Source organism: Tetrao urogallus, assembly GCF_951394365.1.
Source record: "Tetrao urogallus genome assembly, chromosome: 9".
In the NCBI taxonomy this organism is placed as follows: Eukaryota; Metazoa; Chordata; class Aves; order Galliformes; family Phasianidae; genus Tetrao; species Tetrao urogallus.
The window spans coordinates 6,021,570-6,040,419 of record NC_136822.1 but is presented as its reverse complement, the minus strand read 5'-3'; the positions used below and the strand labels follow the sequence as shown (position 1 = coordinate 6,040,419).

Here is an 18,850-nt window from a genome sequence, read left to right as displayed (position 1 = left end):
AGGGCTCTGCCAGTTCTGCTGCGTCTCATGTCCAGCACTTTCCCTTTATTTCCAGCATGGATAGTGGCCAGGCAAACACTGAAACTAGTTCAGCCTTGTGAGCTGGAGCTGTGCTCCTTCAGCAGCTGAAGCCTGCATTTAGAAAACCAAAATAAAATCATTTCAGTTTCTAGGCCTTACAAAGTTATCTTAGGAAACACTTACGATGTAGCAAAGCAGTTATCAAGCTCCTCAGAATTCCAGAGCAGAGTCTGCTGAGGGCCGGTCAAGTCTGAAGTGCAGCACAAGCATGTGTGCGTCACGGCGAGGTGCTGCGGGAGCGGTGCGGGGATCTTTCCCGCCGCCATTGGCTCCTCTGGAGCCTTCTCTGTGGCCGGTGGGTGCTGGCGTTCACCAGGGGCCATGGCAGGACGCTCACAAGCGTGCCGATGAGCTGGTGGCACGGCAGGCAGTTGGCCCCGTCGGCGGCTTGGTACTCAACGCGGCTCCTGCCAAAGGTGTTCATTCAAGGATGACGTGGGTCGGGCTGTCCGGCGGGCCGAGGCAGTCGGGGCGCTCCTCCTCTTCATGGTCTCCGCCAGTTCCCTCTCCCTGCCATTGTTCTCAATGAGTTCTTCTCCCAGCCTGTATGCATAACTGAAGTTGCCACTTGATCCAACTTCTGGATGGTGCTGGTGGACGAAGGTTCTGGCTGCTGCCTGGTGCTGCTGGCTTTGGTTCTCAGCCATGTGGTTATGCACTCTGCTCCCATGCTGGTGTCCTGACCGAACGTTGTCTGAGCTCAACCTCTGGAGGAACTTCCACTGGCAATATAGCCTCACAATTGTACTTAAACTGTTCCTTTCACAGTATTTTGATGCATTCCCCATGTTTTGGTTTATTCCTTGTGATATTTATTCTGTTTCAGATGCAGCAGTTTTCCAAAAGATTGGCTAATTCAGCTTCCTCTTACAATAGCCTTTAATCCATGTAACAATACAGAAAAAGCAATATATAGATTGCTTCTGAAGATAACTGACACCATTTTATTTTGAAGATACTAGTAAAGTTTGATGGCTTACCACTTAGGAACATATCTTAAGTGTTCGGAGTATGTACTATTTCCCTAGAGTGATTTATAATGGAGAACTTAAGAAAAAGGAGGAGAGTTTGGATGGGAACACTTAAAATTTCTTGGCAGAAGCTTTTTGCTAGGGAAGCTAAGTTGTTTGGGTTTTTTTGCTCCCTTTCCTTTTGGGAATGAGAGATTTTGAGGAGGAAATGGCCGGTCTGCGTTCCTGAGAGCGCTTTCTGAAGGCAGACTTAGAGAGCAGCCTCATTTGCATCACAGACCACGTCCCTGTGAAAAATGCGGTATGTGCTCTTAACCTGCTGGACTTGGCTGGCCGGGTTTGGAGCCGAGCCACAGCAGCGAACAAAGGCGGCTGGTGCTGCTGCTGACCACGGCTCCTGCACTGCAGAGGGCAATGAATTGCCTTTTTCTGCTGGACAGAGTGAAGTCACGAAGGTGTAACTAGAAACCAACCTTCTTGTTTCTGAAAGCAAAAATGGAAGACTTGCATAGGATCAAAAGCGTTCTGGCATTACATGAGCAGTGCTATTTTGCTCTTACCAGGCGCATTTTTGGTTTCCACAGTGATAATTATATTTTAGCAAATAGTAGATGCAGAGATGACATCATAGTTGCTACATTTTCCAAAAATACTGAATTTCCAAGATCATAGGTGTTACCTTCTCTTAAGCAGAGTTTCCCACAGACCTGTTTTAATGCTGTGGCAGACAGTGCTTCACTGAGACCCTGCTGGAGGAATTCTATCCACTGCACTGTGCCTGCATTGTGACTTTGCAGAGCAAGGAGTGTATTCCAGGGGGTCCAGAAAGTCACAGGAATCTGAGAACTTCTGGTTTGCTTACTTCTTGCATTCCGTGTCATTCCTTCAAATTCCCTTCTTTGTGGTCCCTGTATTACTGTGTGCAAACAAATGTAATTACTTTGCACATCAGTGCTAAAGTTTTTAGTAGTGGACTATAAATTTATTGCAAGTTTGATCTGTGTGGCAACAGATCTAGCTGTGCCTGATGTGTCATTTTGCACAAGATAGATGCCTAGAAAAAGTGGAAAGCGAACAGCATGGCTGGCAGGTATGTTTCAACTCAAAATAAATATGAGATTGCCCTTTTGTGACTTTGTGTGGTGATGTTTGCCTTCATTTTCTTTGAAATTTCACTTTGTCTAGGATAACAAATGTAGAAAACAAGAACTTAAACTGTGAAGGGGCTGCTCACGATGCAAGGCAGCAGCAGCTGCTTGGAAGAACAGCACTGGAGGGCAGGTCTGCGGGAAGCTGTCTGCCTCCAGAGGTCACTGCTTTTCGATCTGACTGAAGATAGAAGTGCATGGGAGGCTCACTCTAAGGTCCTTTTTACAGCTGATAAACTGTGCGGTCCCTTACCTTCCCCCTCTCATGCATTTGTTTTAGATGGAACCCTGAACCACAGGCTCAGTCACAATTTCTGTGATCAGTGTAGTTGTTTAGGCCTGGTAGCTTGGGGAAGGGATGCGTCACGACGAGACCTGACAAACACGCACACGGATCTGTGTTCAAGTGAGAGCAACCGGAGTCATCTTGCCATCACAAAGCAAAGCAAGCTTTAAAGCAAGATAAAAAATTAGTTGGGTGGTTTTTAGAAAGGGAATGTATGCAGAAGCAGATTTTCAGAGCAAGTTTTAAAGAAGGATATGGTATTCACCGGAGGATGGCGATTGTATGTGAAGACACGTTTGGACTGTTCTCTGTTCGTTTTTCATGACTAGCAGACAGCTCAGCCTTTTGAACTTCCTATATTTGCGGCAGGCCTTTAGCCAATACATTATTACTTGGGAACGTTCTCATTGCAGAGCTCCTCGAATATGTTTTTCTGTAAGCTGTGTGTTGCCATAAAGCGCTTCCCAAAAGGTTTCATTCTCATATTCTAATGCTCAGTGCTCAGTGCTTAGCCTCAATGCTAAGGCGATTTTTGTAAGATACACTTGTTTGAATGGACTAAGCTGAATCTTTCATCAAACCTGGACAAAATCCCTGAGGAAAAATACACATAAAATTAATTGAGCTCTACGTATTTGAAAGCAAAGATTTGGTCCTGCTGTGACTACAGAACACAGAAGAGGAACAGACAGTTTTGGAACAGGCAAAATTGTGTGACCTTTACTGTCAGTAGTAATTGCTAAGTCCATGTGGATCACCCCAAGCATGAATTTGATGAAATAGGGAATATTGTACCCAGCCAGCTCTTTTTGAAGACACCGTGCATCTGAGAAGCAACCAGATGAGTGTTTTTATTGGGGAATGTCTTCAGGTTGTGCTGAGATCTTTAAGCAATGATGCATGTTTCTTTCTATGAAGTTTGCTGTTGCTGAAGTATGCAGCTTCTGTTCAGGGCTGTATGGGGAGGAGAGGTGCCCAGTCCTGAGCAGCTGTCACGTGGCTTTGATGTTTTAAAGGGAATAATGCCCTGGAAGCCCAATTTTAATTGATGTTACCAAACAAGTGAAGTGGTGATAAATAATGTATAGTCCTGCTTTTGTCTTGGGAAGGTACATCAACTCAGGACATAATATGAAAGCATTGCCTGCTTTTACTGTGCTGGGAAGTTATCTTAGAGACTGTGCATATTTCAGTCAGTACCAGGGCCCTGAATACACAAACCCAGAATTCTGATTATGCTTCTGTGAATAAAATTAAAGCGTATATTATTAAAAAAAATGTATATTTCATTTGAAGTATTATGTACATTGTATCAACCTATGAATTTAAATCATAAAGCTGAGAAGACGTGTGTAGATCACATTGATAATGAAGCATGGGGAGTGGGAAGAAGCTTTTACTTTTTCCTTTGCTGATATTTTTCTCAAGTCTTGATGCAGTGCTTACCAGCCCTGAACAGCTTTTGTATTTTGTGAACTAGTAGCATTGTGCTCAGCCTCCACATTCCAGACCTCCCAGTCTTCCCAGGCAGGGATGAGCACAACCTGCCTGCAGCCCTGGGAATTTCTGCAGAGGAAATCAGGAGGTGCAGGTGACAAATGCTTGCTGCATTGCTAGTGGCGTGGTTGTACTGAGCAGCACGTGCATGGGCCAACTTTTGAGTTCCTGGAAAGCAGGCAGGGTGGTCACTGCATTGCCCTCCTTGTTAGCTCTTGAGTTGGAAGTTGCTTCGGAAGGATTCAGGCAGTCTGCTTCTCATTGCTGCAGTGGCTGGAATCTTCACATATGTGCTTTGATATTGTTGCAGCTGGAAAGAGAAACATCTATCCTTGCTCGTTAATTCTGATTTTTGAATTAGTTTTTTGATAAACACGGAAAGGACAAAGAGATGCAAAAATTATCAACACTGTGGGAGATGAGCATGTGTGGGTAATGTTACCCAGAGCTCCTAAATTTTCTTACCCTTAATATTAGACTACGGACTTCTTTGGGCTTGTGGGTTTTGACTCCAGTTCAAAAAAACCTGAAAACAAGCACAAGGCCTTGACTTCTGCTCCCAGAGAAGAGAGTAAAAGCACAGCCAAAATAGATAACTCACTAATGGGATGGTTTAGAGAACATCTTAAATTGAAGTCTGGTCTAGGTGGCTGTTTCCACCCATAAAAAGAATGACTCTGGAAATGTCACATTTCCAAATTTTTACTCAGTCACTGTGTGCATTATTGACTTAATTAGTGCAGAAATGTCTGAGAAATCACAATGACAAAGGCATATTCCTACACCTGAGGGATTAGTGTTTTTCTCAAAAAACTGTGAATAATTAGGTAGAAAAAAAGTATATCCACTTAATTTTACAGGCTGGTTGACATTAAAAAAGACTTGGCAAGGGGAGAAAAGGCCACATATCCGTGGATAAGGGATGCTATTTAACAGTATTTACCCTGGCAAAATTCCCTCTGGCTTTCCTGAGAATGCTGATGGAGTGAAAAAAGCTGAGTTGACACAAAGGAGAAGGAATTTAGTGGGAAGCATTCTTTTGGGCTGTGTGTAATTCTGAATCTGTTTTTAATATTTTGGGGTTTTGTACTCTGGATTAAATATTGAGCTGAAGAATTTGTTTTGATAGCTTAGCATTTCATCTGCTGGACCATTATCACCTAAGTTTTAGAACAAAAAAAGCCAAATAAACCGCTATGCTGATGTTTACACACCCATGACTAGAAGAGTCTTTCATTGTTAAACATGAGTTCGCTGAATAACACTGTTTGCTCTGAGAGCAAAAGAGCACTGAAGGAAGGCAAGAAGACAGATGATAAAATACTTAAATGGTTTATTAGGTCTGAAAATGTGGTTGAAAAGAAAGCACTCATGGTAGAGTTATTATTATTAAAAAATGCATATATATGTTTATACATACCGCGAGTGTAAAATTGGACTGACATTCATGTCTTGCATAAACTGACAAAAAATAGTGTTCAGAATGTGAGGCTGATAGTTAGGGAATCTGTGTCCATATTCTGTTTGAACGTAATGGTAATTCAGCAGCAAACTGACATTCCACTAATGAAAAACAAACACGCACGCGCATACGTGCTGTCTTCCTGTTAAATAGTGTTAATTTTTGATTTTGAAATTTCCATATCCCAAACTGTTAATAAAATAGCAAAGAAAAAGATGACAAAAAAAATAGCCATCCCTTCTTTTGGCCTGGAAATGGTTTTATTGTTTTTACTAAGCTCTGCTCTCTGCTATACACTGTGATGATTCTAGTCATTTATTGAAGTAAGTATTGGCTAGTACAAATCAACTTAGTCTTAGTCTTTGCATTTATCATTTCCCAGATAAGAAAATATATCCGCTTGCAATAAAATCATGTTGAATTCAGCTGATATTTTTGTACTAAGAGATTAGTATACAACTGCTCAAATTGTAGAATACGAGAAGTATTTTTGCTGCGTGTTAATGATAGTATTTGCCCAGTTCCAGCTTAATTCCAGCACATACATACTTATTTTTACGTTGGAAGAAGGAGTGGGTGGTTCAGATTTTTTCACTGGTGTTCACCCCTCCTTTATGTGTCATATGTATAAATACAAATATACGTATATATATGTATATATATATCCACACACATAGAGTAGTAAGCTGAATGCCTCAGACTACTACCTAAATTTCTTTGGGAAGCTTTGAAAATTTTGAAAGAATTTTAGTGTATGCTCTGTTCCTTTCCTTCTGTATTTATGTTTGAAATTGGCAGAGTTAGTGGCATAGTGGGATTCCCTTTCCTACAGAAATGAGAGGTACACAAGTAAGTGAAGAGATGAGTGAATTGGTCAGCTTTGCTTTGTCCCCAGGTGCAGTGCTTTTCTTAATTGCCAGCCCTACAGATTGACTTGGGAGCTGACCATCCAGGTAGATCTTTGTTCACAATAGCTTCTCTGCCGGCCAAACGATGCTCGCCTTTGCAGCGCCATCAATGAGATGGTGGCTAGGGGTGGGGGGGGCTGGAAGGGATATTTACTGATGAAGCTTGTTTGACAGCGAATCAGTAAGAAGCAATAAATGCAGACCCTTTACAGTGTTTCATAGTTCCGTCCAGAGTGCAGTCACACTGCTTGGTATGTCATCTGCACTAGTTACTTCCTCGTCTTGTTTGACATCAGTTACGTCTCGTGCAGATGGTGGCCATAAAACCATGGGTGGATAGCATGAGGACAAAAGGATCAAACACGAAGCTGGGAAGCGTGATGGAGGAGAGGGCCCAGACAAAAGGCTCTGGACTCTTTGCTGTCCTTCTCTTTGTGTCTTCATTTTCTGGAACAGCAAGCTAGCACTTTCAGGGGATGAGTCCTTATGTGTCATCTGAGAGATCCAAAGAAACTGTGTTAGCTGGACTGGTGACCTAGAGGAGGACAGGACAGTGACTGTGGCTGGTATGCTGCTGCCAGCCTAGTTCTCAAATTGCATTAAGCTTTGTGCTGTGAGGAATAGAGTGATGGATGTGTGTAGAACAGCAGCAGCTTCAGCCACAGCTGCATCTTCTCTTCAGCCTCTTAGGCCAGTGGAGACAGCTCAGAGAGGGCTTCTTCATTCAGAGGCTGCAGAAGGATCAAGTATAGGAAAGCTTTTCCCAGCAGTGCTGCCCTGAAGGGGTAGAAAAATTCAGTGCAAGCAAAATTCTAGTTATTTATCAGGTTCACATCCCATGTGAAAGCCAAGAGATTTTTCTTGAGGTTTAATGTTTGTCCTCATGCTGAATCCCTTGACATGCTCAGGAGTGCCAGAAGTCACATGAGTAGTAAATCATTCTTACCAGGTGATCTGCTCAGCCTCACCTTGAGCACTGTGTGCCGTTTTGGGGGGTCACAATATAGGGACAAAAAACAACATCCAAAGGAGGGCTGCAAAGATGGGGAAGGGTCTGGAGGGCAGGAGGGGAGGAGGAGTGGTTGAGTTCCCTTGGGTAGTTAGGCCCAGGGCAGAAGAGCTGACGGGAGCCCTCATGGCAGCTGTGGCTTCTCACTGAGAGCAGACGGGCAGTGCTGAGCTCTGCTCTGTGTGACAGCATAGGACCAGAGGGAACGGCATGGAGATGTGCTGGAGAGGGCCAGGTGGGGTCAGGGAGAGGTTGTGCACTGGAGGATGATGGGCGTGGAACAGCTCCCAGGGCACTGGGCATGGAGTTCAGTGGGCCTTTGGACACTGTTCCCAGGCATAGGACTTGGTTTTGGGTGGTCCTGGAGCCAGGAGTTGGAGCTGATTCCCCCTGTGGGGCCTTTCCAACTCAAGGGATTTTGGGATTCTGTGATATTCCCCTCACCCATCCCTTTTCCTTCAGCAAACTTTGCGTTGGTGCTTTAAAGGCTCAGAGTGTGATAACACATAACCTAGAGCAGCTGTAGGAATACGTAATAAGGAAATCAGCCTTCCTTGCTTTTTTTTTTCCTCACAAAATGACCATTTTCAATACAGGAGTGCCAGTTGTAGGCAGCAGTGCAGCAGTGTGAAATTTCAGGCAGAGCTTTGCCAAGGTTGAAACATGGTTACAGGCGCTTGTGATAAGAAGAGCTGAACAATGGTGAGTAAAGACAGCCCTGTGCGTCCAACTTGGGGCATCTGAGTGCTTTAGAAATGTCTTCAGAGAGCATCATCTGTGTTTGCATGAAAGGAACAACAAATCATATGTTCAGCATGAAAATCAGATCATTTCTAGTACCCATTTTGTGCCAGTAGAGTTTATGTTACTTAAAGAAAAAAAAGTCCCTTTCAAGAAATGTAAATATAAATAGTAATGAAATAACAGGATCGAATTAATGCATTGAGCCTGATTTGCAATTTCATTGCTCCGGATTTATTCCAATATAATTCTATTAATATGAGAAGTGGAGTAACGAAGTGCCAAATCAGGTCTGTTGTTTGCAGATCTCCCCCAGAGCTCATTAGGGTGCATACAATTGCATTAAAATTTTAATGATGCACTACACAAGCTTTTTTGCTTGGTTTGAGGAAATCTGCATATGTTGGAGCCTCTGGGTAAGTTAAATTGAAGCAATTGAGAAAGTGTCATGTAGCAGTAATACAAGGAGTGTAGTAAAATATTCATTGTCTCTGAACAGCTCAACACAATTTTTATAAATCTAAGCAGGATAGTCATCAGTTCTGTCACCGGTCATCACTTCTGTTAATTATGGCAAAGCTATGAAGAAAGCAACAGTGGGATGCAGAAGATGTTTTAATTCCATTTCATTGCCAGCTAAAGTAAGTAACTTTATTATGTAGTCTAACATGAAAAACCCATATAGAAAACTACTGTGGTAGGTCCAGCTGAGAATATATGAGCTGTAAGCCTTGGAAATCTTGAATGAGCATGTATTGGTTTAGTGTGATAGCATTTAGAAATTCCTGTGAGGCTCCAGAGTGCAAGATGACAGCTTAGTGCATCGTCCCACACAGCAAGTAGGTCATAAGAAATGTAACAGGTAGATAGAGTAGGCCACTGGGAGAAGGGCAGACAGAGAAGTCAGACAGTCAGATGGGTTCAGCACATATTTGTGATGCTTTGTCTTTTTGTATGCCTTTCTCTCATCCACACATTTTTACTCCCTCTCTTAAAAAAGTGTCCTTCAGGAGATTAACCCAAAAAACAAAGTGTGCTTAAGAACAAGAGTGAAAATTTAGGATTTCGAACATTAGAATATTCTAATCTGCAATTATACTGTTAAGACAGGGAACGTGCTAGTGAATCGAGGGATGGGCAAAGAGTTGCCTAAAAGCAGTCTGAATTTTTCCCCTAGAACAATAAAAACTTGTTCACAACCATAGAAGTTGTTATAGGCAGGTCCTTGTGCAGGGGTGTTTTCTGTGCCTGTTTATGAAGCACGTTTCTTGGAGAGAGAAACTGGAAGAAGTGTTCAGCGTATTTCAGTTATCATGTTGCATATTGTCTGCACCGTGTGACTACCTGTTACAGGAGCTGTCTGCAGTGGTTCATCCTTGAAACCTGAACTTTCCTTCAACTTTCTCAGTTACTACTTTCCCTATAAATCTATCCATAACTCCCTAAACAACTCAGTGAAATTCTCATCCAAGCTTTAATCTTCTCACACCTTGATACGTTTTAAGTTCCATCTTTATGGCCTGGCATGCACAAACTGAATTTAATGGTGATAAATGTGCTGAGAATAGAATCTGTAAAGTGTGCATTAATCTGTGCCAGATTCTCATTCCCAACATGTTAAGCTTGAGGAAGCTGAACTGTGAGGATCTAAGGAGCCCATTCCTGTAACTTAGGCTCATCTTTTTTACAAGCACTTTTTGTTTGTTTGTTTTTAGGTGGTTTAAGGTGTCTTTTCTACTACAGAACAGTTAGATCATCGCTGAAATAACTGTCTCAATTTAGCTTCATCCAGTGTTCAAAACAGAGTGGGGAGTTGTTTTGTGGAAGTATTTGAGGGTAGGAGAAGAGCAAACAAATCTAGTTCAGAAAGCAAATCTTTCAATCCTTCCTATTTGTGTTTTCCTGATACGAACAGGGAATGAAATCATACGTGTGCTTCCTCTTTCAGAAGAGAAATGGCCGTGGTTTTCCCTCTCCCCCTCTCAGAATACAAAAACAGTGGACTACCGAGCTTTGCTGCTTTCATTGCTGGTAAAATTTGTCATTATCTGGATCCATTTTGCAGCTTCTGAGAAAAAGAGCAGTGCTCGTAATCTGTGAGGTGGATGAGTAGTGTGTTAAAATATTCTCAAAGCTGAATCATACCTGTAATTTTTATTACTGTGAATGGAATTATTATAAAGCACATGTGCATTTGAATTACCTTTCCTAATTCAGAAAATGAAGGTGTTCTGGAAAGGTCCTACATGTGTTGTCAGTGCATTTATTTGTAAATTTATCCCCGATTTGGGCTGTGAGCTAGACTTTATATTGCCCTGTGTTGTAAGTGTGCTTCAGTTCATCTATTGCCTTTATTAAGGTGGACCGTAAACCCACCTGGATGGTAAGAACTGTGCTGAAATACTGTTCAGGCAGATGCTCACTTGAAGTCATGATGATGAGCTAAGAAGTTCCTTGGGGCATGGTTAAACATTTGCTTTTGAAGCACTGTAATAATATTGAAAATTCAGTTGACGATACAGCAGCTTACTTCATGAATGTCTGCGTCTATGAGAGCTTAAGATAACTTCTGCCATCAGATAGACTAATGCTGCCAGTCTTTATAGGTGTTCCATCAAGTTGCGAGTGAGATTGTTGAGTTTCTGAGAGGTAGCCTAGTGATGTTGAAGGTACTGCTACCAGCTCTGACAATTAGTGCTGTTAAACCACAAATTATCTTGCAACTCTCTTCTTACATCTGCAGGACCTGTTGTGTTGATCTGTCCTAGACCTGTGGGCATTGTTCTGTATGAGCAATCATTTCTTTTATTTATAGACTGCCTAGGAAACCTTTTGGGTTGTCACACAGTAAACAGCTTCATCTTGGTTTGCTGCCTTGTTTTTTTTAACTCCCTCCCAGAACAATCCCCGTGCCAAGACATTTGTTTTTCTTTCTTTTATAGTAAGGGAAGGGGAGAATGAAAGAGTGAACCAGCTCGAGTTATTTAATTCTGTGGGGGTGGTGGACAGGTTTGCTCTAACACCATCTCAGCTCCCTAACGCTTGCCTCAGGACTTCGACTTTCTGTGAAGTCTCTGGACGAGGCATTTACCCACTGTTTATCAGTATCTTTTCCTTAGTAAAACGTACAGTGTTATCAGTCTCTGCTTACCACTTGCATGGACCAACACTAAGTCAGTGGAGAATGTTTGAGCTTTCTAAAGAGGGTTGCTAAAATATTTAGATATGGTTCTCTATATATACCCTTCCTACAACTGTGAACAGGCAAATTACTTTTCTAGGGAAAAACACTCCTGTAAGCAGCGTGCTTGTGGCCTGTGCTTAGGCTTACTAAATTGAAACCTTTAGGAATAATTGCAAAACTTGCATTGAATTCACTGGATGTGGGCATGTGCTCTGGTGCTTTCTGATGATTGTCCTCTCTTGTCTTTCTCATAGCAGATTGCAAGCAGTGAAATGTGAAGAAGAGATTACAAGGAGGCATGTATTTACAGTCAAATGACCCATTCTTTATCAGCCTTCTAACAGGAGGCTGCTAGCTTTTGGAAATTTGGGGGGGATTCTTTTTCTTTCTCCTTTCCTCTCAAGAAAGTACAGCTGGAGAGCATAAGCTGAAAACAAATTACACTGCAGAATATTTGCTTGCTCACTGCTGCTCTTCGAGGTTAATTCTGCAAAAGGTTGCCTGACTGAAGCTTTAAGCAGCACATAGCTGTTTTACACTTAGAAGCTGAAGGTATGCTTAAATGATTCCCCTGGCCCAGCACATGACATGCAAGCAGTGGGGGCAGAAGTTTAACACGGAGTCGTTTTTCGAACTTCTCTACCTTCCTTTCCTCTTTAAAATATTTAATTTCAAATACCAGATTTTTGGAGGAACATGTGTTAGCTCAGCTACAGCGGGAGAGGTGCTGACATTATATTTATAGTTTTCCTTTTTTTTTTCTTTTCTTGCCCAGTCTGCTAAAAGCAAGGTGCTAATGCAGTGCTACAGGAGGTTTTATTTGTTCTGGAAGACAATTGCTGGAGATGCTGCCTGTCAACTGATAACAAAACCTCCCCATCTGTCACCTTTTGCAGAAGGGAGCAGGGTGGCTTGCAGCTGTGCATGAAAGCCCTGCAGGGCAGCAAGGGAATGGTGGTGGGGCTGCAGGGTGTGTGTTCTGCTGCCGAGAGCCTGCTGCTTTGGGCACATGTGTCTGGGAGAAGTGTGACCGTGTGCTTGGGTGTGCTCTTCTGAGTTGCAGGCTTCTTGGAAGTGTTGTTCTCCTGAATCTCCAGAGCTGTGACTAAAATGTGGTGTTCTGAGGTACTCCGTTTATGTGTCTTGCTGGGTTAGACTGCAGAGCTCATAGACACCTATGGCAAAGATAGATAAGAAATTTCTTTCATCCTGTTATGCTTTCACTGAATTTTCATTACTGCTAGGAGATTTATTAGTATTTTTTATGACCAGTCATAGCCTATGTTCTTTAAAATATTATTTGCAATTTCCTTTTTCTAGAATGTGCCATTTAAAGAACACAAGTCAAATTTTCCATCAGTTGCATCAGGGAAGTCATAAATATGTCAAAGGGGGTGTATTTATGTACCGTATTATGTTGGAGAAAGATTTTGGCCTGTAGTGTGCAAAATTAAAACAATAATTAAGCTCTGACAGAACGGTTGGAAGGCAAACTACTGCCCTACTTATATCTGTATGTTTATTGTATGTGATATTTCAAGGGTACTTACAAATTCCTATATACCCTAATTCACCCTAGTGGAAATGCTTGGGTCACGTTGCCTATTCACAGGTGTTTTGGTATAATGAATTAGAGGAAAAATTTAAGAAAAAGATTAAAAAGTAGTGCTGTGGTCTGAAGCATGGAGGACTTGGTGCCCTGATCAGGCTGAGGGCCACCCAGCAGCACAGGCAGGCATCGGGTAGTAATGGAGTTTGCAGAGGCTGAGATGAAGACAGAGTGGTTCAGAGCTGGGGCCTGATTGATGTGGAATTCCTGGAGGATGAGAGGACAGAAGAGGGGGAGTTGGTCAGTATCTACCAAGTACGTAGTAAACAGAAACCATTATGCCTAAATAATGCTCTGTCTTAAGGCAGAGGCATTGTGCTCATGAAACTGAGGCATCTCCTCAGTTTCCACACCTCTGTGCAGCAGGCTTTTGCAGAGGTTCTTTCCTTTCTTTGTTCTTGAGGCAGTGTGGCTTCACCTTATTCCTCTGGTGAAGGGGTATACATTTGGGAACAGGAACAATGTTAATGTTTGTTAATCTTTTATGGCCAGAAATACCAAAGTAGAAGATAACTTGGTGGTTCGAGTAGACATAAAAAAAAAAAACTCCTAAAAATTCTTTTGTGACACTGGTGCTCACAAAAATCTCATTTTCCAACCAGATTTAGGATTGCTTTTTTTCCCCCTAGACAATTGTTATTCTATAAAGTAAGATAAAAATGTACTTTACAAATTAATGAGAACTGCAAATGTTGTGGGTTGCTCTAGGTTTAGAAATGTATTTCAGAAAGTGATTACTGTCGTTTGGCAAGTAACTGCCTTGTGCTGAAAGCTGTTCTTTTGTACAAGCATTATGTAATGTGGCAGTTAATAACATTAATGTTATTGGATGTTAGATGACTTCAGTATCTTGACGATAAAAGCCTGTTTACAAAGATGAGGCATTCTTGTTGGAGTGCCAGATTGTTAAGTAACCGCAGGTTGCCAGCCTAAATGAACTTGCAGCCTGTAATGATGTGTGAATTGCTATTGCAGATGCATATTTATTGGGAAAATGCTCTGGAACACTTCATTGGTCACAGTTACAAAGCGTGCTGTTAGAATGCTTGCATGGATGTGCAGCTCGGCGTGGCTCATGATGGTGTCTACTGCCTGGGGCACCTCTTGGTGGCATGCAGCTCTGTGCCAGTGCTGGCAGTGCCCCATGCCTCCTTTTAAATTGAACTTGTTGTGAACTCCTGGGAGATATGGGAACTAAGCCGAGTAGTGATATTTTTTTCACTGTTTTTTTTTGCTGTTGAAAAGTTTCTTTCGGTGATGTGACATCTCTGAGAAGCTGCCTTTAGGTAGAGAAGTTTCATACTAACCCATAAATGGAAAGATTCCTGCAGATGCATTCAGAAATGGGACTGCAACTTGGAGGGAGCCAGACCTGGAGGCTACCAGCTAAGCTAGGGCTGATTTTTCTTCTTGAAGTTCTGCTGGAGCCTGAAAGGAAACTAAGTTTCCTGTGCAAAGCTTGCTGCCATATGCTGGAATATCTCACTGTTTCTTAGCCTGGTTGGGAATTCAGTACAAAGAACCATTCTTGTGAATTATGTTTTCTTTACAGTTTTGTATTTCAGCTCAGTAATTCATTCCTCTTTTTTCTAATTGATAGAGTATTACTGGAGTGCACATACCTTCACTGAAATGGCTGGGTATTCTTTCTTTCTGGAAGCTTGAATTGCTCTAATTTCATTCCATTTTGGGCTATTCTAAAATAAAATATTTGTTTAGAGTTAGGATAAAGAGTAAACCTAATGGTTTACTAAATACTTTGATTTGAATTATTGTTTTCTGCCCTTGCTAGAGACACCGATCAGTTAATATCCTCATACTTAAAAGTTTTTCAAAGGTAAACATGTAGGAAGACATATTTCAGTAGCCACATTTACAGATTACCGTGTGGCTTCAGAATATCCATTTTGCTATCTATTGCATGTTGGAATATTTTCCTGTCATTTGCACTGTTGAGTATTTTGGATGCATGAGGTCTGTGTGTGTGTGTGTTTTAGGTGACGTGCACAGCAGTGTATGCTTGAGACAGTTGAACTTTTCCTTTCCATGCTTTTATCTCTAACCGAACTTCCATGAAAACATAAGGCAGTTTTGGTGTTTGCATGTGACTAATCCTGCTGCTGTTAGAGCCGGTGATGAACAGCCTCCTCACCACCATCCAGTTCCCTGCCAGCAGTGCTGATGTCAGCCCAGCTCCCTCTCACCAGGCTCCAGCAGAGGAAGTGACGCAGTTGATGAACTATCAGCACCAGGGCGCAGTTCTGGCAGAGCCTGAGCTTAGCACCCAGCTGGGACACCAGCAAACAGCACTTGGTGAACCTGAAAGCATCTCTGAAATTACCACTCACATCTGTGCTGTGGGGCAGTTGTACTCTGGCCTTTGCCCTGCCACTTTCTGAGGCTGTGCTGGCACCCTCAGCCCTGGGTGCTGAGGAAATGTCCCCAGCTGACTCTGTCCACGTGACTTTGGGGCTCGGTGCTGCTGAGGGTCCTGCCCAGCTGCTGAGGCCGGGATGCACTCCCCACTGCTGTGGAGCATGGAGTGAAGGCAGTTGTGCAATTGTCAGTCTTTCCACAGCCTCTCCTGCCTTCTCAGTGTATACAAAGGCGACTACCTGAAATCGGCCCAATTTTCAGGATCTAACTCATGCTTCCTAAAACCCCAGCCTTTTCCCAAATGATCTTCATTTGTAAAATACTTCATAAAAATACAGCATAGGAGAGTATTTGCACAGAGGCACATAGCAAATGTTTCGTTGTCGCTCTGTTGATGTTGAGCAAGGCTGCCTAAAACTTTTCACTCTTTAATTTTAAGCAGCTTTACAATTATATGAGCTATTTTGAAACATGATATGATTTCTTTTCCTGAATTTAACTTTTGGTCATTTAGGACTATTCACAGCTGCAAGTTTTTATTTAAAATCCTGTTATTACAAATTTTCTGCAAACTCTTAGCAGAACCAGCAACCCAGAGAATATCACATCTACTTGTGTAGGACAGACTTGTAGGTTTCTTTGTTTCTTTGTTTTAACTGCTGTTTCATAGAAAGGAAAATAAAGATGGTGTAGTTAAATTTTTGAGTTGCAGAACACCTTCAGTGTATGTGATTCAGCAGCTGTTGCAAACACTTGGGGGCACTTTCTTTAGCATTTCAGAATTCCCTGTAGAAGTGAGAAAAAAGAGGCTCACTTAGCAGTTCAAACTTGAAAAATATTTTAACCTTTCCTTAAACTGTGTTTTAAAGTTTAGAATTAACTCTGTTCCCAGCTGCACAGATGGCTGCATTTTGCATATTCCTTTGTCTAGGAGAAGAAGAGACCATGTGATCAGTTAATGGCTTAAAACACTGTTAGTCTTCATTTTACATCTTCTTTATGGGACCCTCAGGGATTGGGGAAGATACTCGGAGAATTGTTGTTTATGGTTAAGACCTGTGATATGTGTTGTACTCTGTGTCCTGGAACTCATGAGCTATTTTTGCTCCGACTTACTAAACCTAGTTAATGAATTTTAGAGCTTCATTCCTGAAGCATCAATATTCATAATTCTGATACTTAAAAGTTAAAACTACTATCTCAAATATATAGAAGATGTTACTTTATTTCTGTAAAGTGTGGGTTCTCTTGAAAAAACACCTTTGAATAGCCAAAATTCTACATGAAGTGGAAATGGATTGTAAGAAGAAATAGACTTCACAACTGAGTCACAGAAGTGGTTTTAAAGCTAAATATGCTTTTTAGGCTTTCAGCACACCACAGAATGTTTTGTAGGCTTTTTCCTTGGACAGTTTTTGGAAACACCATAATGAACTGTGCATACTACAAATCAAATGTGGTGCTAGGATAAGTGACAAAAAATCCATGAAGTCAGTGGTCTGTCAATTTTAGTATATAAAGCCAATCCTTAAGCCTGGTATTTTGTCTTCAAGTAGATTTTAAAATGATAGCAACTGAAGGATTGATAGATTAACTTTTAGATGTGTAAACCTACGTATGTGGGACATGTAAGAGCTCCTGACAGAACTGTTGGGAGCTGAACAACTCTGAGTGCTTGTAAGAAAACGTGTCAAGTTCATAAAAGGCTCTCACTGTTATAAAGGCATGACAGATTTTTGCTCATATTTTGGGATCATTAATATAAATGCTGCTGGTTTTACCCCATAAACACAGAAAGCTTCCTGTAGTCTTTAAAGCTCTTCTGTTTTAGAGCGATGTGTGCAGCCAAGTGCATCTGGTTCAAGTTGTTCTTGAGGATGGGCATAGCCTGTCTTTACAGCTTTATTCCTATTTCTGCTGCAAACCAATCTCCATTGCAAATCCCACAGTTACTGTGGTTCACATTACTACAGAAAGGAAATGCTATGACCTTTCTGCAGTTCCCTGTAACTTGCACATCAGGATAGGAAGGAGATAGAGTTAATATAGTTTGAGATTCTGTCATCGTTGTTTGGGTCTCCAGTCTTAACTTCTGTCCATCAGAAATTTCATTTGCTTTGTGTTTTGAGGTTATTTGTGTCTGTATGAGAGCAAACACAGTGGCTTCCAGTCTGCTGAATGCTCCTCCCCTCATTTATTAATGGGGTAAAGGTTAAATTCCCTATAGATTTTTGAGGGGCCTTTATTTATTTATTTATTTATTTATTTAGCTTCTGGTTAATTTCTAAGAAAGAATGGCTAAGAGAGTGTCACAGGAAAAGCAGTGTTTGCTGAGGTCTGGTTACCCTTAAGTACTGTTTCCAGTTCCTGAGGCGCAGAAGGAGTTGGTATGCAGGGGTCAGAAGTTGCCAGTTTAGTTCATGTTAACACAACATACGGAATGTTGTGTTACAGAGCAGAAGCTCTTTGTCTTGTTAGAAATCTGGAAATGCAGTAACTCGTTATGCTGCAACTTTGGAAGTGTGAAAAGTGGTTCTGTGTTATTTTAAGCCTTATAGCCGAAGAAGCTCAGTGTGAAATTGTGGTCAGCTGGAATGATTGAAATGTGCAGCATTATCTCTTTGCTTCTATGGAAGTTCTCAGTTACCTTATGGTCGGCAGGGTTTTCACAGTGCCACTAGCTTCACTACTGCTTAACACAATACAGAATCTATGTTAATAACACAGACTGTAAGTGGAGATGCTGAGAAATTAACTCTGTCTTTTTTTTTCTCCAGCGGAGCCCCTGCCTTTAATGGACTTGTGCCGAAGATCAATTCGTTTTGCTCTTGGCAGAGACCGCCTGCATGACATAGAAATTCTACCTTTGCCTCTGTCTCTGAAAAATTATTTGCAGTATCAATAAGACGTCTAGAACCCTCCGGCCTCACATTGGACTACACCATTGCAAATAGCAGAAAATTGTTTACAGCAAATTAAACATTTTCGTGATGGACACTTAAGTGTTATTTAATTTTTAATATATATTTTTTTCTGAATCAGTGAAAGCAGATCACTGTGGGGGACTACTAAAGAATGTGAAAACATTGATTTGATCAAGATTCATGTGCTATCTGTTGCCTGTTGTGTTTACAGTCCTGAAAGCCATTATCTTAAGCTGTCATATATTGGTTTACTGTTGATGCCTCGAGTAAATGCCAATAGAAAATCTGACCTGCAAGATCCCCTGTCATGCAGGACAGAGCATTCTTCAATAATGTGGTTTTTTTTTTTGTTTTGTTTTGTTTTTGGTTTTTTCTTTCTTTCTGTCTTTCTCTCTTCTATATCCTACCCCACTATGATCAGCTAGCAAAGGAAAACATGAAAAATGCTTAAATCTGACCTTTGGTATCCAGAGTTGTTAAGAGCTTTGAGTGTTCCCAGCATCATCAGCCTGTAACACCTAAAAGCTCTGACATGAGGGAGGAGAAATTTTAAAAAAAGGAAGAAAGCAAGCAGGTTGTCTAGAAGAATGTGTGATTTAAAACATGAAAGGAAAAATCAGATATATGTGTCTGAAAAGTCAATTTTTTGACACG

At 41.5% G+C, this 18,850-nt stretch overlaps 1 protein-coding gene across 1 annotated transcript in view; it reads left to right on the top strand.

The window, feature by feature from the left end:
* Positions 1-18,177, top strand: part of SPSB4 (splA/ryanodine receptor domain and SOCS box containing 4) — a gene marked incomplete at its 3' end in the record, with an annotated part of 66,194 nt that extends 48,017 nt beyond the window's left edge. The window contains exon 2 of the mRNA XM_079539753.1: positions 18,050-18,177. Within this exon, the coding sequence (XP_079395879.1) occupies positions 18,050-18,177 (128 nt within the window). The remainder of the gene's footprint in view (positions 1-18,049) is intronic.
* Between the last annotated feature and the right edge of the window lie 673 nt (positions 18,178-18,850).